Genomic DNA, 27,670 nt, shown 5'->3' with positions numbered 1-27,670 from the left:
GGCTGTGGTACCAGTCCAGGCCCAGCGTTGATGCTGATGGACTATTTAGTTTGTAATAAATAAAACAGTCCTCTTCAGGGGCAGATCCTGGGTTTGCCTATGTTCAGGTCACCCACTCTGTGCTAATGGTATTTTGGGGATTTTTGTTTTTTTGGCATAAATTATCATTGCGTAACTCCTGGGGTGGAGCTTGTTGGCGAGCAAGTTGGTTCATCTAATGCATGTTACTTATAAGGATCTCTGCTGACAAACATTGTCCATTTCACTGACAGCAGAATTTTACCATTATATGCTTAATTGAGGAAATCAGACAAATTTCCCTTGGAATCAATAAAGTAAGTAAGTATGTATGTATGTACATATGCACGTACATATCTATCTATCTATCTATCTATCTATCTATCTATCTATCTAATGATATGTTAACATTGTACGTTACTGTTTCATAGCAATACAGACACGTGCTGGCAGTCTGGGCTGCACTGTGTGGCCTGCAGTGATGCTTTCCCTGGCTTTTCGTACCTTCCATGCCTGCTGCACCGGTGCTGTTGTAATCCAAAACTTTTTAGACTTTCTTAGTCAGAGCCGTGCTGTGTAAACACAGGCACTGGTGAACTTTATCCGGCGTGACATAATCGCACCTTAATTAGTTTCCGTCAAAGATATCACGCCTCTGTAAGGTAATAGATGACAATGCAGCGCATTTCACGGAGAATATGACTTCGTAGAATGTCACCTTTGCTTTTTTTTCTTCTTTCCACCGGAGTGTAGGAATGTGTTCATCATCGTTTTATTTTATGCTTGCGGTTTAGAGTAAGACTAATTACAATCGTTATTTTTTCAGAGGTTTCTTTCAAGCAGAAGACATGCAGGTGATGATCAAATCCACATCAAACCAACCATCAGAATGCGAAGACTGTTCCCAGAATGTGGCAACTCTAGGTCTTGATAATCATCAGCGGAATTGTTTCCTTTTCATTCAACAGCACCACACTGATCGAGTGACCTAGCGAGTTTAGGGAAGGTGGATGGTCTTCTAAGAGCTGATTTATGGAGAAAAAAAAATCAGTAAACTTTTGGAGCCAGTACACTGCACTGTCAGAAAAAAAGTACCATTTTGTACCTTTGAGGGTACAATTACTTGTTGCTGGGGCTGTACCCTAGCTCTATGTAAATATACCTTTTAAGGTCAAGAAATGGACTCTGAGGAACATTATCGTACCATTGGGGGTATATTAATGTTGTTTGTACCATTGGGGGTATATTAATGTTGTTTGTACCATTGGGGGGTACATTAATGTTGTTTGTACCATTTTGGGGGTACATTAATGTTATTTGTACCATTGGGGGTACATTAATGTTGTTTTTACCATTTGGGGGTACATTAATGTTGTTTGTACCATGGGGAACAAACCTGTACCAGTGTGTGGCTGAACCTCAGCCCATGCTCTCCACAACAGACTAGTTACTTTCATGACTCTATATTGAAGCTGCCTCTAATCTAAATGTTAAGATCTTATTGGACAAGTATATACTACAAACAACATAAGTATTATTTAGAGAAAGTTTTTACTGATGTTATCTGGATACTTGTAAAACAGTAACCATCCCTTAACTTAAAACCCAGAACCTAATGATGTTTTTGCATGTTTGTCCAAATTTTTTTATCTGGTCCGAATCACAAAATACTAAGTCACTGGCTACTCCACAACTGAACCTTTGTGTAACATTAACAAAACCTGTCACGCAGTCAGATTTACGACGGAGGTGACAATGTACTGATTGTTAAAACACATACACCCACGACCATTTGGGGAGAGCAGGACGTGTCAAAATGCTTCCTGTCAAGCTTGGATTTTCATTGGCCTGCATCGTAGGAATGATTCACCACACTGTCCTCATTGACACCAAAGGGTGTTCTGGAAAACCAAGTTGATTCCACAATTACACGGCTACTTTACAAAGAAAGACAAAATCCCCTGAAGAACCAGTCCAGGTTGTTTTTTCACATGAAAAATTTGTCATAGAACGTATCAAGTTCATAACAGAAATGATGCATAACTTAGTCATTTCTTGATCTTTAACGACACACACCAAGACAGTAAACAAACACATTCAGGAGGTTATTGATTTAAACAATATGCTTGGATAATGTAAGAAGAATATAAACACACTTTGTTTTCAGGGGGAAATGATCAAATAAATGCAAGGGTTTTAAAGAAAAAAATATATTGTTCCTGTTTTTCTGCATTTTGTACTTTACCCCGGAATCTGAACTGCTTACTTAAAATGGCTCTGCTGTCCAGTGAAGTGTATCATGGCCTCTCTGTTATTTTCAAAATCTTTGCCCTGTGTTATACTAGGATCGGCCAAGATGCTCGCACACCGTCACAGTTAATCACTCATGCAAGTATGTCTTTAGTCAGCACATGACCCCTAACTTTCAGGGCGTAGTTCTGACCGCAAATAGCGAACTCGCTTATCACCGATCAGCCTGCACACGTCTCGGATCATTACTGTGATCGGTGCTGACAGCTCACAACAAACATGAGTGGAGAGCCAATAGAAACGCATCGCTGTTTGGCAGAACACACGTTTGGGTTTCATAATGCTACAGTATACCACTTGTAAAATGCCCATGCTGTTAAAGGTGTCACACTGTTTGGGGGGGGGGCTATTTCTTCTTGCAGTTTTGTTCTCTTGGTCCTTGGGTATGCTTCCTCACATTCTCTCCCCGGTGAGCTCAGAAACCGGCTGGTCAGACCTGTTTTTGTAGGCTTCTCTCAGACAGAGAGCCTTTCATGTGAGCGGAGGAGATGTAGGGGCCGATAACGCGACTGCGATGACCTCACAATTAATCCACTTATGTGCCTCGCACAGCGTGAGGCGTTCCCGCCGCCGAATCGATGCTGATCACGTCGCTGCACATAGCAGCGTGTCGCCGGCCCCACCCACGCCGAGGTCGCGCCGCATGCCGGGGCAGGCTGCGGGCTGCCAGTCAGCCAAACGCGCATTGCGGGGAAGGCATGCGCTTAGGGAAGCCACAGCAGGAGCCCCAGGCTGGGGGCTAACGTAGCGATTAGCCGTGGTCCGGTACAAGTTCAACTGCCGCCCCTCCCTCAGAGATGCAGCGGTAGCCATCAAATCTGTCCTCTCCAGCCGGACTACCAATTTTCTGCCCCGCTTCTTTGTAGCGCGACGCGAGATAATTACGCTTCCGTTTCATTGTCGTCCAAGAAACTATTTTCCCCGACCACATCAAGTTACAGCCGTCGCTGTACGTCTTCGTCTCCCTGCTACTCTTTAAGCGACCCGAATCCATTTCAGTCGTGCCGCACCTTCTGTTCCATATAAAGAGTACACATTATTCAACCTTAAATTACACATATATCTTTAATTTTCCAGCTGAACTGAAGTGGAGAAGATCAAGCTTTGCAGGGATGCTGTGACTGACCCGCAGTCTGCTGTTAATGTTTATAATGTTTTTTCAGCATGACTGCTCACTTGGATTCCTGGAACTAAAGAGTCTTTCTCGTGCACCACAAGAAGACACTTGTCTCACCCGGTGATATTGTTTGCTCATAGTGTTTGTGGCTGGCGTTTGCTGAGTCCTGTCATTCACGTACCTCTGAATAGAACACCTGTTGGTGCGTGCATGTTTTTCTGTCTTGTGGAGAAAAATGTGAGGGAAACACCTACTTTCTGTCATTTTCTTTGGGGGGGGGGAGTTGAAAAAACGGACAAGTAGAAGACAAATGCATAGTTATAATATTTGGTGGTTTGGAGTTCATTAATTATGTGAAGTGGGTAATCGTTTGTATGTGCCCGTGTGTGTACAGTATCTAGGCGCTTCCACCGCACCAGGTACCGTACTTTTGGTACTTCGAGAAAGTACCAAAAATACAATACGTCAAGGTGTTGGTTTTCCAAGTGGTGCGAAAACTGGTACCGGCATCAAATGATATCACAATGAGAGGTGGGTATTTTCTACTGAATTTGAATAATGGCTGTAGTATATTATGGGGCTGGTATAAAGGTATAAAACTATATTATGTCTGTCCAAGTGTTTCAACGTAGCCATTTCAGAACCTCCTCTAAAGTCATCCCCATATCTGCAGCAACCATGCAATGTTTTTTCCTTTCACTTAGCCATTACACCACCATCTCTGGCTAAACAAAACTTCATGGAGTTACGCAGTAATGAAATAAATTAATTCACTGAGCTGGTGATGAAACTGACTGAATTCATAGAATGACTTGGGTCCCCTGCAGAAAGGATTGGGAAGTGAAGTGGTGTGCATCTGGCCATCCAACAAGATATCAGTGACATTTTTGAAGAACAGAAGAAATTCTTGTTAGTTTTTATTGGATTACTCTTAAGTTGCATATGTTCTAATTTTACACTGTGTCTCCTGCAGACATATACTTAGTACCCAGATAAAAGGCTTCAAACATTTTCTTTGACTGTATAAGACTTGTTTTACAGTACTATATGTGTATAGTGGGACCTAGAGACATTATTCTGAATGGAAGTTTTTCATGTTTGTGGTCTACAGCTCACAATACTTTGCTTCTATTGCTAATTGCATCATAAAATTTATGAACCCTAAGCAGCAGACTAGTTATTTACCCTTTAACTATTACCTCTGATACTAGTACTAATTTTAGTTTATTGCTTTTTAAATCTTAATGGCACCATAAAATAAGCATTTCTACAACTATCCCAATATTTGAACTATGCTAGACTTGTTGGCTAGACTAGCCAATCCCATTGTACCATGTGACCACATTACAGCCAACACTCGAGTCCCTGTTCCTGATTGCCATGGGAACCAAAATAAATCCAGGCCAGTTTGATTCTGGTTTTGACTGGGATAAGAGTTTAATTTAATTGGACGTCTGGTGTGCTCTTGAAAACACTTTAAAATCAGACAAAATCGTAGAGCCTCTGTAAACAAGCCTTTCCTGACCTTAAATGAGTTAATAAACTGTAAATGATGCAACTGTTTATTTGAATCAGCCCCGTGTGTCTCCAAGCATACACTTATTTGAGATCTTCTTACTCAGCTGGAGATTCTGAGGATAAACACGAACCCGTTCAAAGAGGTGACTTCAAAGAGAGGCGCGGCTCCTCGTTATATGAAACGTCAAGATTCAGACGGAAGTCATCAGGCTTGGAGACACCGGGGGGAAAAAAAATCCAGAAAACCACATACATACACACGTGCTGAACACCAGTTGCATTTTGATGACTGAGGCGTGTACGACGGCATTGCCGGGATGCAAGATCTGTTTTTAATTAATTAAGAGCCACTGGGGAGTCCCAGAAATGCGATAAAATATGGCGAGTGAGACCCGCTGAGGTCGGCCCGCAGTGGCCTCTCTGCCGTCAGCCGCTCCTCTGGCATCTGTCACTGTTTTCACCTGCCGAGACTTTGACGTGCAAATGCCGGCGGGGGGGGGGGGTCCCATGTGGTTCCAGTCAAGGCATTGGGGCGCTGCAAGATGCCTGGGCCAGGATGAGTGACTGGTGAAATTCTGGGGGGGGAAGAAATGTGTGGCTTATACTGTGACTGCAGCTGGGAGGCCAGGAGAAGGCTTTTCGGACGTGGGTGGGGGGGGGGGGTAGATTTATGTGGTGTGCCGGGGTGGGGCTCCATGGGGCAAGAGGGGGGCGGGGGTAAATGCAACATGGGATGATATACTATGGATGATGCTCACCAGATCCTATAGCATTTTGCCATCTGGCTGGTAAATGTTTAAAGAGAGCTGATTGAACTGATTAAATCAGTTAAAGGCCGAAGCAGAGGACCCCCAACCCCAACATCCAGATGGTCTTATGATCCATCTTTATTTCATGCTTCCCCAGTTACAGAGAAGAAGTGTGTCTGTCTCTTTTCAGCCCAAGTTCCTGAAAAATCCAGACAGGTCCAACAGGAGCTAAAGCACAATGAACTATGGTGTATCATCTGACTATAACCCTTAGATGGTCCACAGACTGTTAAGTAGCTGACGATGCCGCGGGCGATTAAAGCGACAGGTGCCTGAAATGTTTCAGCTGTGTCTCTCTGGGCTGTCGCGGAATGATGCAGACAGCTGTAGCGTGTAGCCATACAGCATGTGATAGCCTCGTAAAAACAATGTCAAACTAAACTGCAATTAGTACCAGACTCTTGCTGGTTTTTTTTTTTTTTTTTTACTTCCGTGGCCCAATTACAACAGCATTTGCAAAGATGCAATTCGTCAGGCAGCAGTAATCGTGTTTTTAGGTTTGTTTCGTCATGCAGCAGTAATCGTGCTTTGAGGTCTGATTTGTCAAGCAGCGGTAATTGTGTTTTGAGCTCTGATTCATCAGCCAGCAGTAATCGTCTTTTTAGGTCTGATTTGTCAGGCAGCAGTAATCGTGTTTTGAGGTCTGATTCGCCAGGCGGCGGTAATCGTGTTTTGAGGTCTGATTTGTGCGAGACATGATGGAGATGTGCTTCAGCCCCTGGCGGCTGTGTGGGGACAGCTGCGGCCCGCGGACAGCTGGCGTCTCGCTCTGATGAAATCCCTTCCTGTCCTGGGACAGCTGTGACCGGGCCCAGGCTACGCTCGCGGGCTGACGCTGGCGTGGGGCCCCAGTGGATCCAGCACATGGCGTGGTGCCGTGCGACCTGCCAAGATGGCTTCCCAGCGTCTGTTTGGACACGCTCCCTCTCATCCGGTCTCACAAAAAAAGCCCATGAGTTTCAATGAATACACTATCATCTACATATCTATTAATACTTCATACACGCTGTATTTTATCAACCCAAACTGCATCACCATATACTCATCAAAGACAAACTACTTAAATCAGGGGGCCACTAGAGATTTTGGATCCCAAGAAAGGATATTATATTGGGACCCCAACCCAAATGAATCCCCAAATTTTTTACTGCCCCCATCCCTCAAGGGCTCTTGGAATCTTCTTAGTTTACCCGCCCTGCTTTATAGTATGCATTTATTTAATATTTACTGTAAACTTTTCTTAAAGAACCTCAGTCTGAATAATGGTTATCTATCTAGTAATCTGTTAATTGGAACAAAAAAATCACATGCATAAATGGTGTATTCTATTACATCTACACTGTATGACCCAGCATGAAATATAAATGAGAGCCAAATGAATTACAACAGCAGAGGTGGAAGGTTACTTTCATTTATTCAGCTGGAGGACCACTTAAAGATTTTTACAAACTAGACTGACTCATTCGATTATATGTCCCCTGTGTAGCGTGTGAGCACAGTATCCTAAGCGCACACTTACAAACAGAACACAGAAGGGATCACTTCACTGTGTAAGTCACGTTCCACTGCACGAACGCGAGTGCGAACGTGAACGCTTCGGGGTTTCAGGACACATCTGATCCATAAGAACAGGTTGGCGCCCAAACAAGAACATGCCCCGCCCCACCCCCTTACCCAGAACAAAAATGGTTTGGTCCCTCCCTACAATAAACACCCCCAGGTCACCATTATACTGGGGCCGGGTATAGCCCGAGGGTATTTTATCCCGAGGGTCAAATTTCATCAGCAACAGAAAGACAAAGTCCACCACACCCAAGGAGGTGTCAATAAAATTCACCAACCAACTCGGGGGGGGGTGTCTCCAGATTCAGACCGGGGAACTGCAACTGGTGACCACTGGTATAACCCCACTGGGTCGTCCTTTAGTTCCTGGGCTAAAAAGTCAGACAGTGGTGTCTTCGTTACTGCCTATCCAATCCATAGTGAGACTCGTTCTACGCAGGATAACTCACTAGTGATGGTAACGTCCTTGCCTTGGGCTCAGTTGTGGAATGAGGCCAGGCCTGGTGTGACAGGCAGGACGAACCAGCACAAAGTGCGCCTTCGGTAATCCCTGCCAGGCCGTGGATGGGTCCCAAGCTTCCAAATACCCCCTTCCAGAATCTACCTGCTACTTCCATCATCTATCCTACAGAGAGCAGTAATAATATACTGACAAAGAAAAAACACGCAATAAAACCGTACTGACTTAACAGCAGTTGAGCTTTTATGTGCTATTTTATACCGTCCCGGCTGAGCGAATCAGCACCCTCACGGGGCGAAAGGTCCCATCTCCGATTGGACGCCGTCCCAAAGTTCATCTCTTGTTAAAACTCGGCAAATGTTAATGGCATTCGCCTCAGTGGTTCTTTCGGGTGTTACGGCTGCGTTAAATCCTCTCTCTAGTAAATAAAATTTACGGGCACGAAGATAAAAAGGATTCACAGTCTTCTAAAAATAATTACATGTGTGCGAGAGTGAGGGTGAGCATGCATTTGGGACAGCAAATGTCCCAGTGTGCTTTACGTACACTTACGTAATGGAGTGTACCTGTGTGACTCAGTGTGTGTGTCTACATGCTTGTTTGAGTAGGACATCTCCAGTGAGCAGACTTCTACGAAAGCACAGTCAGGGTCACAGTTCCTTTGGTCCTCTTCAGAATGCCGACGGCCTCCTCGTGGGTCACGCCTTCCAGGCTCTGCCCGTTGACGGCCATGATCTGGTCTCCCCGCTTCAGCCTGCCATCTTCAGACGCCGCACCCTGACGGCAAGAACACAAGAGGCAGGTCAGGTGACCTGACAGGCTGCTGCCATTGCCAGGACAGGCATCTCAAATAGCCCCCGGGAGAATATTCAAGTAAAATCAAGAAACTACATAACAACAAGCGATGAAAACACATACAAAAAACCTCAGGGACTGGTTCTGATAGGTTAGATCAGTGCTAAGAAAACATTTCTTGACACAAAGGATAATGGAGGGTTAGAATAATCCTCCTATCAACACTTAGTCATTAGCTGTCCAAATGAGCACCGTAGACTAGATAGGCTTGGTCTGTTTGTAATGTCCTTAAGGACATAAATGTTTCACTTAGAAGTATCTCACAAAAGCATTTTGGAAAATTCTACAAGTAAAAATGGGAGATTCAAGGACATTTTAAAGTGGAGGGGGGCATAACAGGTCAACAATCTTAAGCCACTGATAATGTATGTTTTAGAATGGTGAGTGATGGGGAGGGGCCATTCCAGTGGCCAATCAGCTTTCAGCTGGGGCCAGTGCCCCTGTGGCCCCGCCCCCAAGAGACAGGCACTGCCAGAGCATCCCACCTTGCTGAAGACGGTCTTGACGTAAATAGGCAGGTCCCCGTGTGGGCTGCCGAACCCGCCGACGATGCTGAAGCCCAGGCCATCTGGGCCCCTGTCCAGTGTGATCGTCTTGTACTGGGGCGGCCTGGAAACACACCCCATGTGACCCCACTGTCCCAATCAGATCAGGTCTCAGCCTAGCTAGAGGTGTCTTTACCCAAAGCAGCTGTACATTACAGCTAAGAATTTACCCTGAATCATTCTACTATATCGTCACTGTCCGGTTAAAACCGAGTACGTCAGCTTTTTGAGAATTTTTTTACTATAGATGGAACACATCGATTCTTCTGTCTGCTGATAGTTTGTGACATGTTATTGACCAATGAAAGGTATGAAGTCATCTATTTCCCTAGTATTTAAGCTTGTACTAGTGAACATTTGTATTCATGACGTTCATTTGACCGGATTACTTTATATTGTTAATATTAACAACTTAACCTTGATAGCTAGATAGCTAGCTGTCCAACATCATTGTTAATTAATAATAATAAAGTGAGATTAGTTTGTATCTTGTCACTGACATGCTTGTCTCACGGACAACAATCCACGCAAATCCATTTAAAACAGGAATCCGTTCACTGATGTCTGTGTACAGACAGGTTTCTATCTCTGGTGCTAATGGTGTCTCATTAGGTTATTTTACGTTTACTTTAGTAAGTAGTTTATTAGAAAATACAACTTTTCGCACTCCTGAAATAATGATGTGTTTTTCATTGGACAGAGATAATATGTGACTATGTATACAGATGTATAAGTTGATATATAAAAGATATAGGCATAGTTATGGATTAAAAAGGTATATGAGTAACTCTCAATAAAAGCAACAGTTTAGCTACGAGCTAAAATTACTATATGCTTCGACTAAATGAATGGATATCAGCTAAGGAGCAGAGTGGCTAACGCTGGGATTCCTGCTGCTAGTCCTCATCTGAGACACTGGGAAGAGGCAGGCGCCGCGGCTCGTACCCCAGCTCGTCCTGGAAGATGCTGCCGGCCGTCAGGCCTGACAGGGGAAGCCCCGGCGGGGGGTCCAGAGGAGTTCCGGTCACGCTGACGTCGCCTCCGCCGGCCACCACCTGGGGCCACAGGTGAACAATGGTGCCCTTAAACCTCCTCACATCTGTAACCGTCTTTTAGCACAAATATACAAATATCTCTGAAAAACAAATCGACAAAACTATTTATAGCGATGGGTATAATCTACAGTTAGCAGTTCAGTGGATTAATGAGTCTCAGGTGTCCATACAGGTGGAGTCCTGTGGATTCACACACGGTTGGTCGTGCTGGTGTGATGGTAAACATGAGATTAGCAGTTCCCACACGATTGGTAAACATGCCATTTTAGCCTGGAAGGTAAACCCTGGGGGGGGCAGGGGAGGTGACTGACAGGCCGCAAGGAGTCAGATGACTAGTGATGTGCAGTGATGTGCAGTACTGTTGGTAAAGAGTAAACCAGTCCTTCAGGAAGAGTCCGGCGAGAGGTTAAGATCCGTTTCAGGAGCCTAATGCGTTTCACGTTCACTTTAGAAGGCAGCCTTTGGATTTTTGCTTGTGTGCGTATTCACTAATTGCGGTCCTGGGTTCACGTTGGGGTTCAGGTGGCGCGGGCAGAGGTACCTGTAGCTGCACGGTGTCCGAGGCATTCTTCAGCAGAGACACGGCCTGGGTATGGCTCATGCCCTCTGTTGATGTGCCGCAGATGGACACGATCCGGTCACCCATCTGCAGACAGACCGGTGGGGTGCAGACCGTCAATATGCGTAATAAACCTCATTGTCTGTGTATCTGCCCCAGGGTCTGTGTCTCTGCCCCTATGATACCAGCCAACTGTCTGCCTATCTGCCCCAGTGTCCATATAACCACCCTAATCTCGACGTAATTGCCCCAATCTCTGTTTACCTGTCCCAGAATTTATGTGACCCACCCCAGTGTCAGTATAACTGCCCCAGTCTTTCTGTGTAACTGCCCCCTCCCTGACTCTCACAGGCCCCGGCTGTGGCGTCGTACCCGCAGCTGCTGTGTCTGGGCAGCCAGCCCCATTGGGTGCATCATGGCGATGAAGATGGGCACGTCCCCTAGGGGGCTCCCTACGCCGCCGGCGACGCTGATCCCCAGCGAGTCGCTGGGTCCCTGTGAAGACGCGGCACACGGCCGTGAGAGACTCAGAGGAGCCGCTTATCTGCATGTCACAGAGGCCTCACAGGAGGCTGTGTAAGCACGCTCACCTTGGCCAACTCCACAGTCCTGACTTCCTGGCAGTCCGACACTGAGGAAAGACACAGAATAAAACGTTTGCCACACAATACGGGTGCAGTCATTGATTCAGCGCTACCAGATTAGGGCACGTTTTTTGTTTATTTAGTTATGACTGCAGATTTTATCTCTTCCAGCCAGATTTCATCACCTTTGCAGGGCCTACAGCACAGGACTGTCTTTATCTGCTTACATAAGGACTTACAAAACAAAAACTTAGGAATGGAAGGAAAAAATGCAAACACTTGTCTTATTCGGTTTGTATTTCGCTTGTTCTGCGGTGACTAGGGGCGGAAATACTCACGCTCGTGGCTCCCGTGTTTATCCAAGTCTGCCTGCAGGCCGCCTGACCCAGGCAGGCTGTGAGAGGGCAGGCCACAGCTGCCCGATTCGCTGGCCTGTAGAAAAAGACAGCAGCGGTTTGACAGTACACAGGACGCAGAAACCGAACCCGGAACAGCGCGCATAATTCAAGAGGAGCAAACACAGCAACACATATACACATATACAACAGGCAGATACTAAACAAGTGGCTAGCCACACACATAGGACTGGCCCAAGGCACAAGTGATCTATCAATCAAATCTGATCACCTGTCAGAAAAGAACAGAGAAAGCAGGGGTGTGTAAGAGGCCATGGGGGTTCACTACGCCTGGAGTAGAGGGTCAGAGGGGAGTAAACGTGGCTGCTAAACAGCTACCTGGCTGCCGAGGGAGAGTCTGCGCTCCGAGTGGAAAGGCCCGGCCTTACACCTGCCCACCTCCAGGTGAATGGGTCCGGGGCAGCGCTGCAACATAGGGGCAGTTAGTGCCATGCGGGACTTGTTTCCGGGTCACTTTCAGGGCCTGCCGGAGGTGCACCTTGAGAAGGCAGGCCACGGACTCCTGCGTGGCATAGCGTACATCCTCGCCGTTCACCACCAGGATCTGGTCGCCCTGCATCAGCCGGCCGTCCGTCTCCACGACGCCGCCCCGGACGATGTCGGAAACGAAGACGCCGGCGTCGTTCCTATGGGGAGACGGGTGCCGTGAAGTCGTCCGTACTGGGCCTGCCGGAGGCCGCACACAGCTAACGCTGTCAGTCAGCCGTCACGCACGGTGTGAGCTACTCCTCACCATCAACCGAGCCCAGCCCCCTTGCGAAATGTCTGTGCACAACACTGGGCCTGTCCTGATGAAGAGTGGCGGTCTGACACTGAGCTTTATTTTACTCACTTTACATCACTCTTCACCGTAATTTAGCTCCCTGACATCCTGATTGAGCACCGCATTTACTACCGGGACACCGAGTAAACACACACTGTTATCCTGCTAACCATGGCTACACCAATAGCTCCCCCCCCCCCCCCCCAAAAAAAAAAACCAACGCCACCTGCTCTCGCCACAAGCTGGGTTACGCTTCATACATTGACACTATGCCACATTCACGTTTTATCAGTTTATCTGCGATTCCAGAGAACATGTGAAGGAACATTCCAGACAGAATGCCGTAGCTTCCAGACAATGTTGGTTTCTTTCCAAAACGCTGTACTGGGAGAAAGACTGGACTCGTATAACAGGAATGCAGGTATGTCTGTGACCTGAATTTGTCACAGGAGTGTTTGGTTAAGGTTATTAATCCCTCAGGAGCAGAGAGGGGTTACAGTTACTAAGTTAAAGTAAATATAAGCAGGTGATCCACCCATTCTTGTTCTAATCGCTTATCCTGGTCAGGATGTTGTCAATCCTGGAGTCCATGCCAGGCAGTACGGGGCAGAAGGCTGGGGGATATTCAAAAGGCAGGTGATGCAGGATGGAAACGACTCAGGGCTGTTTTGAGTATTAAACCGGTTAGGTCCGGCTTGGCCGATTACTCAGAGGCCGCTGAGTGTGGACCGGAGAGGCGAGCACCTTCTTCCCACGATGCTAAAGCCCAGACCCTGGCCCGGAAGCTTCTGGAGCTCCACGAAGAACAGGTCCCACAGCTCCTGCTCGCGGTGCGGGGCCTCCTCACGGAAGACGGTCAGGCGCACACGCTGGGGCGTCTGCCGCAGGACGTTGATGGCCTCGTCGTGCGAAGCCACCCGCAGGTCTATGCCGTTGACCTGGGAGACGGGCCGGGGGGGGGGGGGGGGGGGTGAGTTCTGTGGTTTCGGCTTTCGTCACCAACGGATTTCGTCACCCCCCATGTTTGCACACACTTCAGACTTCCTTACAGAGAGCACTGATAAGAGCCACACAATCGTCCTTCTGTTACAGTCAGTGACGGGTTTAAGTGACTGGTTTGACTGGTGCTAGTGACTGGTACACGTGACTGATTTGACTGGTGCCTAAGATTGGTACATGTGACTGGTTTGACTGGTGCCAGTGACTGGTACACGTGAGTGGATTCACTGGTGCCAGTGACTGGTTCATGTGACTGGGAGTCACTGACAGGTACATGTGACTGGTGCCAGTGACTGGTTTAACTGGTATCAATGACTGGTACATGAGACTGCTTTGACTGTTACCAGGGACTGGTACAAGAGATTGAGAGGCAGTGACTGGTACATTTGACTGGAAGTCAGTGACAGCTACCTGAGACTGGTAGGAATGACTAGCAAATGTGATTGATGTGACTGGTATCAGTGATTGGTACAACTGGGACATGTGACTGGCCTGTGAACGGCATTCCAGCTCACCTCCAGGATCTGGTCTCCTGCCCAGAGCCGGCCGTCTTTCGAGGCGGCACCGTCCCCGTACACCTCGTGAATAATGATGGCTCCCTGGACACAGAGAAGGGGCGGGGGGGTGATTTAACAGGAACAGGTCCACATCAATGGGAACGGGGGCAGGGGTTAGGGGCGTCAAATTCCAGGCCTGGATATCATCTATGTCCAGCATGAGGCACTGATAGCTAACTGCTCGTATCCCGAGTCCGTCTGTCTGGTGCCCGTTTGCTTTTAAATTTACAGTCGGCGTGGCAGTTCACAGCAGGGCCACCAGGGGGCGCTCACCAAAAGCGTGTCGCAGCCGCCCACTATGCTGAGGCCCAGGCCCGTGCGGCCCTTGGAGATTTCTATGGTGCTCTCACAGCCGGGGATGATGGGACAGGTCACAGGGTCGGATGCGGTGGTGGCCGGGGTGGACGAGCGACTGCAGCCTGCGAGACGGGGGAGAGCTGAAGGACTGGGCAGACTGGGCAGACAGTGACACCCCAGGCGAGCCCTCAAAGTCCACAGTGTGCTGTCCAGACGCAGCCACATTAATGAGCGGTCATGTACACAATCTGACTCACTTTCCGGTTAATGCAAAGCCTTTTACATCAGTCCATAAAGTGAGAGGTCAAGGTGATATTTACATCATAGCTGCAGAATGTAACTTCTGGAGTTCAGTCCGTTTTAACAGGAGCCCATTACAGAATATCTTTATTTCTTAATTTCAGGGTATGTCTGGCCAATTCACAAAAAGCAGACTGTTAAAAAAAAGCATTCACCTCAGTAAATAAAACACACTATACTACTTATATTTTAATGTCTCCTATTCTCCCCCCACCCCCACTTGTCTCTGTGTTTGACTCCTTGACTTGCATTCCAACATTTCGTTGTTGTGCATTGTCTGCTATGCTGCGTCAACAACGACAGCCAATCGCTTTCACTTCACTTCATATCAAAGATTTCCCATCATGCTTACTCCTGACTGGCTCTACGTCTGACTGAGACGTGAGCGGGGCACCTGGGACGCTGGGGTCACCCCCGGCCTGCGGGACAGTGGAGGGGTACGAGCAGACAGTGAGTTTCACCGTATTTCTGGTCTTCTTCAGCAGATTGATCACCTGAGGAGGAGGAACACGGTTATGGTCTCCTGGGGGTTTTAAAACCAACATGGATGATGATGCCACCCAATCGAAAATTATTCCACATTAAATCAAGGATATTCACCGTGGAACTTAGAATCAGGTAAAATTCTGATTGTCACTGATTGACTAATCCAGCACCAGTGTGCTAAATTATACACCAACATGCACCACGGTAAAGTGTACAACTGAAGGCTTAGTGGGAAGATCACGGACCAGTAACCTGATGTTATCACTTCAAGGCCCTGGGGGACCTTCTGTTGTACCCTCACTCCAGTAAAATACCCCCCTGTGCAAACAGGTAAAACTGTGAGTTACCGTGGATAAGCAGTAAATACAAATAATTCACATAAAAGACACGGAAAAAAAACGCATGACTTGATGGCTTTTAGCTTTTGATGTCTATGGCAACCGAAGAACCAAGCTCAGGTCTTCTGCTGTGACTCCAGATGACTAACCCCACTAAGGAAATCTTGAAAATGTACCAAGACGTTCTTATCTTACTCTTAGTGAAGAAGAAAGTCGGCTCACCTTCTCCACAGGATACCCAACGATGGGCTCGTCATCCACAGCCATGATCTTATTTCCTACTTTGACCCTGCCGTCCTGCAAATATGGGTAGTAATGGCAGATGGCTCCTTCCAACTGCTCTCATCCTCTCTTTGTCATGCAAATCAGCCTCACCATCTTCATTCCCTTGACGGACTCTACCTTCCCGGCTGCCCCGTCCTCGCTCAGGCTTTTGACCACCACTCCAGATTCGATGTCCTCCTCGCTGATGGCGATGCCCAGTCCTCCCCGATCCTGTTTCCACGGTGTGAGACAGAATGAACTCTGGCTGACCTTTATGCATAACAACAGACGACTACCTGAATTTCATAACAGCGCTTCATGTTTCAGCGGTAAGACACGTTTTACGTCGTCCCCGGGCGCTTTCCTACTTTAATAAATGCTACATTTCCGGAAAAGCAATAAGCCGACTCTCACCCGCAGTTACGTCTCTTAGGAACTATTGTTAGCGAGCGGTTTGTAGGCAGATTTACCTTAGACAGAGTTACGTGCTGCACGGATTTGAACATGTCAACATCGATTGCTGAGGGCGAAGCACATACATCCAGCTAAAAAAAAAAAAAAAAGAAAACGTAAAAGTACATACAGATCCATCTACAAATGCAAATATGAAGACATATTCAAAATCCAACTGCAGATTCAAATTCAGGTGTGCGTACAATCACATGACCGTATTCAGATATGTATCAGCGAATGAAACGAGTGGACGCTACATCTGAGCGACGGGGCAGGCTACGGCGTCGGCTACCTCCGTCTGTGACCCCTGCATATCGCCAGGATCCTTCACTGGTCCCACAGCCATCTGCCCCAGCGCCTCCATGGTCCTGGCGGAGATTCAGAGATTCACACGACCTCTACTGGGCTCGAGGGACCCATTTATCAGCATCCGCCACTGTGACATTTACACTTGTTCACATGTGCGTTTTCACCCCTCCGAACAATAAATATGTTCTATGGCATGAAATGATTAAAAATAAAAATACAAAGGTTAGAAGATTGTGGTTTTGTATTAGCTTTTTGATTTATATTCCTTGTGAAAAATACATGGCCAAGGGAACTAGTGCAAGGTAAAAAGGGTAGGGGCACTCAGGTCTGTGACTGAGGGCACTTTGAACATTCAGTTACAGAACTGATGTTCAGTGTTGTTTTGCTAGGAAATACTGCCCTCTCCTGGAGCACAATGGAATTACAACAGGTATGCCATGTCTAAGGACGTCGGTTTGTTTACCTGATAAAAATGATTTTGACTTTTGACGGGGCACTTTTAATGATGGAAGAGGCATTCTGGTGGCTGCGTCCGTACAGGATCTGTCCATTTATCTACAAAAGTGAACAAACCAGAAACTCGACCACAGTTTGATCTCTACATTTTAGCAGCAAAGTAGATCAGGGGGCAGAGCTGGGCTGGCTCACCTCCAGAAGCTCATCCCCGACCACAATGCGGCCGTCCTTGCCCGCGGCGCCAGCTGGGTCGATGCCCACTACGAACACGCTCATCCGAGAACGGTCCCGGTTACCCGCCAGGCTGAGGCCTAAGCCCGCCTTGCCCTTTTCCAGCTCGATCAGGTGCAGCTCCCCCTGCAGGCTGCCATAGCGCTGCACCACTTTTTCTGTGGGGAGGATGTACAGCACAGTGTGTTATTTACTAAATTCACAAATACCGTATTTAATCTCTGACCACAGGTCCCGGTCTTCAGCCTGAAGCGCTGCTGTTGTCTAAGTGATCTGCAGCAACGTCTTTGCTTTTATAGTTTCCATTAAGTAGCATCAATTAGAATTAAAGATTGTAATCGTGATTTACTGCTGTGATTCACCTGGCCGGCATTACATGTCATCATAAGCATATTACAAATACAAAGATTAAACAATGTGACATAACACACACACCTTTCAGATAAGCTGCGAAAGTGACTATCAAGAGAAAGTAGCGTGATTTAAGCCCCAGTTTCCATTCATCCACCCATCCATCCATCATCTCTACCATATAATTGAATATTAAACTATACCAACTATACCATACTCACTATAACTACAACAAGTATGATAAACTAGAGATCTCCAGGGAAACCAACCACTCGCATTTCAAGATTATACTAACTAGGAAAACATACAGCACATAATAGTTTAAGTCTGTTCCAAACTGTACAGCAGCCATGGGGTGGGGGTGGGGTGGGGGGCGTGTTCCTGTCTGCATAGTCTGAGAGGGCCCTGTGCAGCTCTGCTTAAAGTCATAATCCCATATGACTCTGGGTGACACTTGACATATCATAGTATATCAACTGACTCCATTATGACAACAAACCGGGGGAAGTTACAGAGGCCCCTAGTGGTGGTTTAGTGGCATGACATACTCCAGCTGTATCCAAACTCATCCTCTTCCTCCACCTCCTCTTCCATCTCCCCCTCTTCCCTGGGCTGGTCGGGGGTTCCGGGCAGCACATCAGTGTCCGTCTCACCGATGTGAGGCATCACAGGCAGGGCGAGGGGCGGAGTGACATTTGGTCTCCTGATATCCCGACTGGCTGGTGTCTATGACAGTTTCATAGACATCAGAGTGACAGCACTTATACGATACAAACAACCAGTGTAAAAGAAATATACTAATGCAATCATGCTCTACCAGCACTGCAAAACACAGAAGCATGTGGTTTTAAAGCTGCACATCCCTTTAAAATTAGCATATCTATTTTACTTCACTTTAGCCATAGTAAATAACATATTAATTAAAAATACTCTAATAGATATAGTAGTAAATGCAGTAAGCAAATATTAAACAGCTTGGCTTTTATGTTCATTACACCAGGAAGTACATGAATTTAAAATATGTATTTCTAATCCAACCTTAAGGAATACTGTTCATTATTTCAATTTGCAATTTTTAATTTTAATATTCATTCAAAATATTAGCAGTGTCAGATACCATCAAATTCTAGTAAAAGGTTGTTTTTTTTTTGTTGTTTTTTTTGAATGAAAGACGTAACATGCACTGTCAGAATAAAGTACAGCCCTGGTACAGGTTTGTTCTTCAAGGTACATACAACATTAATGTACCCCCAATGGTACAAAAGTGATCCTCAGAGCCCATTTCTCTACCTGTAAAATAAACCTACAGCTAAGGGTACAATTGGCCGACCCTTGAGGGTACAGCCCAAGTGACAAGTAATTGTACCTTCTAAGGTACAAATTGGTACTTTTTTTTCTGACAGTGTGTCTGCGGATGACTTCCTGATGTTACTTATCAAAAGATCGTTTGTGGGTTTTAATTGGATGTGCTGTAATGAGCAAGCGGGCACCTGGCCAATGGGAGCGCAGAGAGGCATGCAGCCAATAGTAACGCGCAGAGGCAGGTGGGAAGCAGGAAGGAGCCCACAGGGGTACATCTGTGTGTGTGTGTGTGTGTGGGGGGGGGGGGGGGGGTGCAGGCACATGCACAGGCCCACGAACCTTAAACGGAGTTGGGGCGAAAGGGTTAGTTGGGGGCAAGCGGAGGAAAAGGCTACAGTGACCCTCAGCCCCCTAGTGGAACAGAGAAAAACGCGACGTTAAGTAAGACACCCCCCTCCCAGTGAAAACACAACAGCTCCACCGGCGACCCCCCTGCTAGCATCTGTAGTCTACGCGGATCACACGTCTGCGGGGTACCGACCTTGTCAGTACTGGGCAGCATGCTTGTTGGTGCCTTCTCGTCACTGGTATCTGGAGCAGATAACTGGTACAGCAAGGAATAGCGTGTTAAATGACAGGCAGAATGGTACAAAGATTTAAAAAAACACAACAAAACATTCTGTCACACTCTGTACTGGGAATGCATAAAGGCACTAACATAATTAAAGCAGTGCGCAATTAACTGATTTTGATATGACTGCGATGCATTTCCCTCCTGTTTCAGGTCATTTTTTTGTGCCTTAAATGGTTGTCAAAGATGCAGTAAACAGCCACCTGTCTGATGACAGCTGTTTAGACTCTAATAAGTTTGCCTTTTGTGAAGAACATCTGCTAGGCGTTTTTACTTTGGCTGCCAATTAAGAGTGGCAGCCACACTGCGTTACACTTAGGAGTATTTATCTGTACAGAAATATAGTTACCCCGCTACATGGAGGGGGGGGGGGGCAAGGTTTTGAGGGCAGGGGGGCATGCGTCTAACAAGAGCCTCGAAGATTTTACGCTCGTGGGACAACTTAGTAGAACTCCTAAGAGCAGATTTTACACAAGGTTTTATTGCACCTATACCTTATATATATATAAAATAGATAATAAGCAAGCAGTCCATCCTTCTGGTAAATGGCATACTGGTTAGTGAAGCAGGACACACAGGTGGTGTGGGAGCATAAAGGGGGGGGGGGCACTAATTTGGAGGGGAATGGCTAACCTGGAGTGGGGGCAGGCAGGGGACTGCAGGAGGCTCACAGGGTGGGTTAAACTGCAGGAAGGACAGGGGCGGCTTCTAGAAGCAAAGAGGATTTCCGTCGTGAACAGGTCGTTATAAATCAGCCCATTTAGAACAAGGAAATACTCCAGTCTCATTATCTCCGTCCATTTTTTAACTGCTTATCTGAAACAGAGTTGTGAGGACGCAATCCCCCTCAAGTAAACAGATTTTTTTTTTTTGCGGTATTTGAGGGTTTTTCTGAAATTTGAGTGCTTCCACTGACTTTTGATTTTTCAGTTCACTCTGTCAAATTGCATTAAATCAAGGTCAATGCAAACTCCACTACTAGGGAATGTTTATCAGGAAAGCCCCGCCACCCCCCGCTCCCAGTTCCACACTGATTTCAGGCTGCTGCTCAGATATGGAAGGGCTGACATGCCTATAACAGGAGGTGATAGAGGAGGAGCGACAGAGAGGAGATGTCTGAGAGAGAGCCATGGGTAACGGAGGAGAAAGAGGAAGAGGAGGCAGTGACTCATCCATAATGAGCACGCCGGGCAAACGAGGTCGGCAGTGAACGTGACACCCCTCCCTTCTAAACCCACCTTACAGTCAATAAGCTACCTACACTAGTAGCCCAGTGTTTGTGGAAACACCCAACATTTCTGGCATTACGCTTTATAAATTAATACACCAATATTGGCAGTAATGTTTACAAACAATCAAAACATGTTAGAAAATGTCATACACTGGATGATTAAGTAACTGGAGCAGTTTAATAGAGTTCTGTGATCTCTAAAAACTGGACACGTTTCCACAATTTTGGCCAGTAGTGTACACGTGACCACGACACGCACACTCACACACATACGTGTGTATATCTGTGCTGTCATTCTCAGGAAAACGACGAAACACATTCACACCAAAGTGAGATAATCCACACGAAGCAATTACCGGCAGCTACACTTGACTAAGCGAGTGAACAAGGCTGCTTGACACGATAAAATACAAATAACTCTACATAATAAGCTTTCCCCTGAAAGCCCCAAGCGGCAAACACATTGATCTAATCTACTGGCTGTCCATTTAAACCTCATGAGCTGATATGCCCCAAGTCAGCAAGAGGATTATGGGAGTAAAGGGTTAATGCATGGCTGTGGAGGCAGAGGACCACCCCATGGGTGGGCTTTTCATTCTGAACGGTGTTACAAAGAAAGGTTCAGGAAAATTTAATAGAAAAAAATCCATGCAGTCATCACGGAAATATATGTAGGTGATATCATGTCTTTTCGGCTCGTTAATATGAAAATAATGTCACACAAACATGTTAGCCAAATGTGTATAACCGTGGTACAAGTGTCACGTGGTTCTTTTACTCTGAAGCCTTGCATTTAAAAACATATAATGCATGGCTTTTCAGTTTTGAATTAAAGATCAGAATCGTGCATTTATTCACTACTGCAATTCGCCTGGCTGGCAATCCGTGTGCGGTTACAGATAGTTAATCAACTCCCTCCTGACCAGTCAGATTCGAGAATTAAACTGTACCCCTGGTATAATAATGTTTCACCATGTTTAAGGCTTTACAGTGACGGGTCTGAGGTGGGGTGGGCGGAGTGTCCAAGCTGAGGGCGTCTCACCCGACGTTTCTGGATGATGCTCTGTACCAGGAAGACCACGGGGTTTCCCGCCGTCCGGATGGCTTCCACCGCCTGCTCGTGGCTGGCATCCCGCAAGTCCACCCCGTCCACCTGGGAGGGAAGAGAAGACAGAGACACGCCCCCGTCAGGCAGCTAAGAGAGTGTGTGCGTCTGCGTTTTTTGCAACCACAAAGACAAGTGCAGAGTATTGGAGTAATTCATGTTTTAGGGTTGAAAATAAAAATACTATGGAGTAACTACATTTAATTTTTACATGAAACTTCTGCAATGTGCGTTTACAGTAAAGTATTACTTTCATTCTTCTCTCATGAACTTATTTTCACAATCTTTTATGCCATTCCATATTCCTCAATAAAAAGATTTTTAAAAGTAGCAAATGTATGAGTAGGTATAAAATCACAATACCTATGGCTTCAAAATACAAACACTGGTCTATTTACAGGAGCTGAAGTTGATTTTATGGACGAATGAGTGAATCTTGCCTTCCGCATCGCATTTGCAGGAGAGTTTACGTTTGTGAGTTTCGCATGTGTGTTTCGCAGTGTCAGGAATGAGGTGGATGTGTCATGGGTTGGGGCTGGTGACAGATTTCGTGATCTTCACCAAATCCATAGCAGCGTTGACTGAGAATGCTATCACAAAACTCTTTAAAGTCCTGGCATTCAATCAGGATTATGACTGATGGGGAAGTGCCTCATTCAAGACAACCAGCCAAGCCGCACCTCGAGAAAAGTAAATGAGACCCAAACTAATGATTTGGTCCAGTCAGTTTTCCAGACCTCAATCCCGCAGAATGTTTATGGGCCGAACTGGAGTCAAAGCCAAACAGGCTTCAAGCAGCCCACCTCTCTGCGAACTTCAGCTGGGAAGAGGGTATGGAACGGCAGATAATTTCCTGCTGATATTCCTGTTAACTGAAGGCCCCATGTCTGTGAAGCTATCATCAGTGGCTATTTTGAGGAATCCAAGCCCTTAGCAACACATTTCAGTTTTTATGTACTGCAATGTAATTTTCATTTTTGAGCGTTTACAGAAAAAACATGAAAAAAGCAAGCGCACTTCTGACTGTAAATGTTAAAATGCATATAGGAGGTATCTATATGAGTGCACCACTGCCGTGTTCGGTGCAAGTGCGTGAGCGTGACGGGCTGCGATCGTGCCGTGCCACCTCCACGATGCGGTCTCCGGGCTTCAGCGTGCCGTCGTGGCCTGCAGGACTGTCCTCCAGGATGTGCTTGATGAAGATGCCCCGCATCACCTCCCCGTTGCTCAGGCGGCTGCCCATTCCTCGCCCGCCCACTATACTGATGCCCAGGGACTTGCCAGCTTCCCTGTGCAGCTCCACCCTGTAGGGGTCACAGATACCATTAGCTACTGGGATAGCCTGATACCAATGTCCAGTGTTCACAGCTCTGTATATGTGGGGGGTATGAAGTAAAGTCAAACTGACCTACTGTATATTGGGGGGTATTAATCCCTGATCCTGGAGTGCCTCTGATGAATGTCACCTGATCTCAGGCAGATAGTAATTCAACAGGTAGGATCGAAAACCTGCTGTATACTGCTCTCCAGGATCTGGATTGCCCACCCCTACTGTACATAGACAGTGCACTATAATTGCAAATGACCCCTGCACAGGAGAAGCAGTTGATGGCTGGATTATAGGTAAGTACATTCATTTATCTATTTAAAAGTTCCATCCAAAGTGACATACAATTGAAAAGGCAGACCCTGGGATTTGAACCTATGACCTTCCGATCATAGGCACAGCCTCCTAACCGACTGACTATGTTACAATGGCTGAAGTGCGAGTGCACGGGTGATCAGGGCGCAGGTGCCAGATGGGTCCCCACCTGCGGGGCTGGTTCCAGCTGCTGTAGGCGCCGTTCTGCAGCTCACTCTCCTCTCCCTCCCCATCCTCCCGCTCTGGAAGCTCAGGGATCCCCCTGCTGGGGACACGGAGTATCACAAGGACATAGCCGCTCACGGCTCATGCAGCTTCTGTTACAGTGTGTGTGCTTGGTAGCGAGATTCCTATTTAGACGGCCTGAAGATACTAAAATAAACAGTACTCTCTGACTTCTAACAGCCCTTAATCTTTAAATTGATTTTTAGTGTACGGTAATTGCAAATCCCTCCTTGATCTCCCGCGGATTAACCATGTGGGATTAAAAGGAAAATGTCACTCACAGAAAAGGAACAGATCTCGCTAACAGAATGCTAAGATTCAAATGTAAAAAAAGATGCCCTCATTTTTTTCAAGTTTTATGGCTGGAAACAGTTAAAGTAAAAAAAAAATGCCTTGACTCACATAAAGCCTATGGGATCTGAGCAGGGCTGAGTTAAAGAATAAATCAGACTGTTAGGCTTGATGATTAAAGATTATTTGGGCAGGTGGGAATACAGTGGACTGGCATCCAATCCAGGTTATTTCTTGGCCTTGAATGTCCTGGAACTGGGTCCAGTCCCTTCTATCCTCTACATTTAATTCAGTTAGCAGACTCTTAATCCAGGGCAACATTCAGAGCCTTACTCAGGAACCCAATGGTAAAATTACCCTGGCAACCTTGGGAAGTGAACCAGCAACCTTCTTATCATAATCGCAGCACCCAACCCACAGAGCCACACAACTCGCCTCTATAGGTTAAAAGGATTAATGACTACATGCTGCTTTTCTTAAAAGGTTTTAGGAGTCGCCGAAGGTTCAGCTTGTAAAACCAGCAGGTAGGCAAGAACTTTCAAGGATTCATCTGGTGAGATAAAACAGACAGAGATGCATCATGCATCTTACTGTGATGGGGAGTGTGTGTCCACGGGGAAGAGGGCTTCTTCAGCGTGGGCCAGGCTGGCGTGGTATTCCTCCAGGTACTCTGCGGGGACGTAGGTGATGCTGGAACAGAGCGAAAGAAAGTGAGCGGGAGGAAGAGAGGGGGGCGGAGCCTATGGCATGGTCCACTGAGGGGAGAGACCAATGCAATGCAGCACGGTTAGCTTAGCACACATGCACGCACACACACACACACACACACACACACACATGTAGGGTAAACATATCCTTATGGGGGCCGCTCATTCATTTCAATGGGAAAAATGCTAATGCTAACTATGACAACCTTAACCCCTACCCAGCCCTAACCTTAACCATACGAAACCAAACAAGGTACAGGACTTTTGGATTTTTTAGGTTTTTTTTTTTGATTGCAGTCACAGATTTTTTATAATATTGAGTTTCTCCTTGGAGGAGCCGAAAAAAAATGGTGCCTACAAGGTGAAAATTACAGGTCTTTATCACAATGCATAAGCAGTACGGAAGAGGGATGGATGGACAGAGACGACGACCTCATCGAGGCGAATCGTCACGCGAATCTCCACCTCTGTCGGATTTCATGCAAAACAAAGTGCATGGAGGTAAAGTTGCACTGAGTGATGACAGATGTAAGAAATGGAAACTGCAATGTTCCTCCTGATGCAATCCTGAGGACATATTTCCACAGGCTCCGTGTATTGACAGGTATCTTATTTACATTCATCTTTTCTCCCCCGATTCCCTCTTTTTATTGCGCCCTTCGCTTTCAGATGAGGAAATCAGATAGCAGAAGTAGATGCGAGCACCGAATTCCCGTTATTCAAAACACTCAGCCGCTCGCAAGCCAAGGTGAGCAGCGAATGAATTATTCAGACATATTTCCATAATGTAATAAAAACAGATGGTTTCGGAGTATACATGAGAATTTCTGTCCGCATCTAGTGGTGTCTTAATTACGATGTGCATATCTGGCTAGGGCAGTTATTAAAGGGCACGCCATTTAGACATGTGTATGCATTTGTTAGCATTTTAATTGCAAATGGAAAAGTGTGGCGCTGTGATTGCCGTACGGCGGTAACAATACAGGGTAAACAGTGCCGTGACACATGCCTGCATGTCAAAATAAGCGTGTCGGAATCAAGAGATGCCGTGAAATATTTAACGCCACAGCACAGTGGGTGTGTTCCCAGCCGCAGGCACAACCGCTGATGCCTGGAACATTCCGGAGATGCGTGCAAATTTCACCAGGGACGCCCCACTCCCCTCACCGCAGAAGCTGCTGGCCGTACGTGGACAGCGACCTCTGCAGGTAGGCTAGCGGCGTGACTGGCGGGGATGTCACAGAGGAAAGTGAGTCCCACCCCCCGGGACACTATGAGGGGAGGGGAAATGGCACACGTGGGGGTGTGTGGATGGTGCTCTGGGGGTGTCCACTGTGAGGTTTATCCAGATGTGCTGGGTCTGACTCAGACATCCAGCTTCTAATCCATTGTTTCTAGACAAAATGCCACAAAGATCATTGAGAGTATCGACATTTATGCGGCTGTACATAAAACTCCTACTATCCGGATATATTTAGTCATTAAGCAGACGCTTTTATCCAAAGTGGTGTACAAATGAGAAAGCAAGGTCAGCCAGCCCCTGGAGCAATTGGGGGATTAAGGCCGTCCAAAGGGCCCAGTGGTAAACACACTCTGCCAGCCCAGGGACTTGAACCAATGACCTTCTGATTATAGGTACAGCACCCTAATCCACTGAATCACACACTGCCCTAAATATATGGTATTTTGTTTCATTACTTATAACTATTAAATACTTGACCTGCTTTCAGTTTTCAGTAAATGTAAGTGCCAATGATTCAGTTTAGTTACTCATCTCCTCATTCATTATGGGTAACTAGTGATGATCTAACTAAGCCAGGAGCTGCTCTGAATTCCCACGCGGAACCGTGACGGTCCCCGCAATCCCTGCGTCTCACACCATCTGGATAAATCCTCACCCCGAGCAACACGGCTGCCACACAGACAGATGAGATCGACGCAGACAGAACCGTGCAACACTCTTTCCGCTGGGGAGCTGGCGATACTCACAGGTGAAAGGGGCACGCATCGCCATCTGCTGGCCGAGAGGATCTACAACACGAGAAGCATCTTATGCACTGCAGTCGACGGCACTACTGAACAGCATACGGAGCTGACGGTGCCCCGAATGACAAGGACAAAACAGGGTCTTTGCTAGAAAACACTGACCATCTGTAGGTACAAACGCTGATACGGCAGGCTGGCCCGGAGGCAGGTCAAACTGACAGCCATCGCCTCCCAGTGGCAAGTAAGCATAAAATTCTGCAGCATAAATAAGACCTGAATACATGTAGCGGCTACATTTTAGCAGATGTCTGTCCTTTGTGAGACCCAGATGCTGTTTGGACCTGTTCTGATGAAAGCACCACATTCTGCTCTACCTTAATCTTACAGAAAGAAGCTGACAGAAATTCATGCATAAGAAGCCGGAACAAGAAGATGGTGTTTCCATCTATCTGTAAACAGATGATACTATGCTAGGCATTTTAATAGACTGAAAAATGTGGTGTACAGCAGTACTGTGTCCTGGCACTGTACAGTGAAGTACATATTATGTAATGAATACTCGGTGTGCACAGTAGTACACAGCGATACTGTCTCTTGGATCTTTACAGTGTTTTGCACTGTGTCTAGGCTCTTTACAGTGTCTCACATAGCATGTAGCATGTTCTAAGTGTGCAGTGTAATACACAGCATGTAACGTGTTCTCAGTGTACACAATGTACACGGTGTAGTACACAGTGTGTGGTGTGTTCTCAATATACAGTATGATACACATCAGTGTTCTGCCCAGACTTGTTACAGTGTATTACACAGTATGTAGTGTGTTCTCATTGTGCAGTGTAGTACACAGTGTGTAGTGTTTGCTCAGTGTGCAGTGTAGTACACAGTGTGTAGTGTTTGCTCAGTGTGCAGTGTAGTACACAATGTGTAGCATATTCTG

At 46.6% G+C, this 27,670-nt stretch overlaps 1 protein-coding gene and 1 long non-coding RNA gene across 16 annotated transcripts in view; one reads left to right on the top strand and one right to left on the bottom strand.

The window, feature by feature from the left end:
• The first annotated feature begins 240 nt into the window (after positions 1–240).
• Positions 241–1,634, top strand: LOC140593523 (uncharacterized). Its single transcript, XR_011993924.1, has 2 exons — positions 241–335; positions 845–1,634. It is a non-coding gene; the product is annotated as an uncharacterized lncRNA (long non-coding RNA).
• Positions 1,635–7,169: 5,535 nt separating this feature from the next.
• The window catches only part of LOC111842625 (multiple PDZ domain protein), a 47,860-nt gene continuing 27,359 nt past the window's right edge, over positions 7,170–27,670 (bottom strand). For 2 of the 15 annotated variants that reach the window (XM_023809433.2, XM_023809436.2), the window contains exons 23-50: positions 26,737–26,778; positions 24,632–24,730; positions 23,694–23,789; positions 23,009–23,186; positions 21,820–21,930; positions 20,180–20,254; positions 19,457–19,519; positions 19,255–19,326; positions 18,162–18,339; positions 17,224–17,420; positions 17,039–17,130; positions 16,559–16,634; positions 16,284–16,358; positions 15,925–16,044; positions 15,772–15,846; positions 15,078–15,219; positions 14,402–14,547; positions 14,087–14,170; positions 13,317–13,510; positions 12,288–12,435; positions 12,128–12,214; positions 11,732–11,825; positions 11,400–11,440; positions 11,182–11,304; positions 10,792–10,896; positions 10,141–10,250; positions 9,136–9,259; positions 7,170–8,572 (exon numbers count right to left, since the gene is read on the bottom strand). In XM_023809433.2, coding sequence (XP_023665201.2) covers positions 8,426–8,572; positions 9,136–9,259; positions 10,141–10,250; positions 10,792–10,896; positions 11,182–11,304; positions 11,400–11,440; positions 11,732–11,825; positions 12,128–12,214; positions 12,288–12,435; positions 13,317–13,510; positions 14,087–14,170; positions 14,402–14,547; positions 15,078–15,219; positions 15,772–15,846; positions 15,925–16,044; positions 16,284–16,358; positions 16,559–16,634; positions 17,039–17,130; positions 17,224–17,420; positions 18,162–18,339; positions 19,255–19,326; positions 19,457–19,519; positions 20,180–20,254; positions 21,820–21,930; positions 23,009–23,186; positions 23,694–23,789; positions 24,632–24,730; positions 26,737–26,778 — 3,094 coding nt within the window. In that variant the 3' untranslated portion in view covers positions 7,170–8,425. The remainder of the gene's footprint in view (positions 8,573–9,135; positions 9,260–10,140; positions 10,251–10,791; positions 10,897–11,181; positions 11,305–11,399; positions 11,441–11,731; positions 11,826–12,127; positions 12,215–12,287; positions 12,436–13,316; positions 13,511–14,086; positions 14,171–14,401; positions 14,548–15,077; positions 15,220–15,771; positions 15,847–15,924; positions 16,045–16,283; positions 16,359–16,558; positions 16,635–17,038; positions 17,131–17,223; positions 17,421–18,161; positions 18,340–19,254; positions 19,327–19,456; positions 19,520–20,179; positions 20,255–21,819; positions 21,931–23,008; positions 23,187–23,693; positions 23,790–24,631; positions 24,731–26,736; positions 26,779–27,670) is intronic. The other 13 variants (XM_023809439.2, XM_023809443.2, XM_023809445.2 and 10 more) reach the window with 13 other exon arrangements.

This window comes from Paramormyrops kingsleyae, chromosome 12 (genome assembly GCF_048594095.1).
Source record: "Paramormyrops kingsleyae isolate MSU_618 chromosome 12, PKINGS_0.4, whole genome shotgun sequence".
NCBI classification, from domain to species: Eukaryota; Metazoa; Chordata; class Actinopteri; order Osteoglossiformes; family Mormyridae; genus Paramormyrops; species Paramormyrops kingsleyae.
The sequence above is the reverse complement of the archived record's forward strand: the minus strand, read 5'-3'. Positions and strand labels throughout refer to the sequence as shown.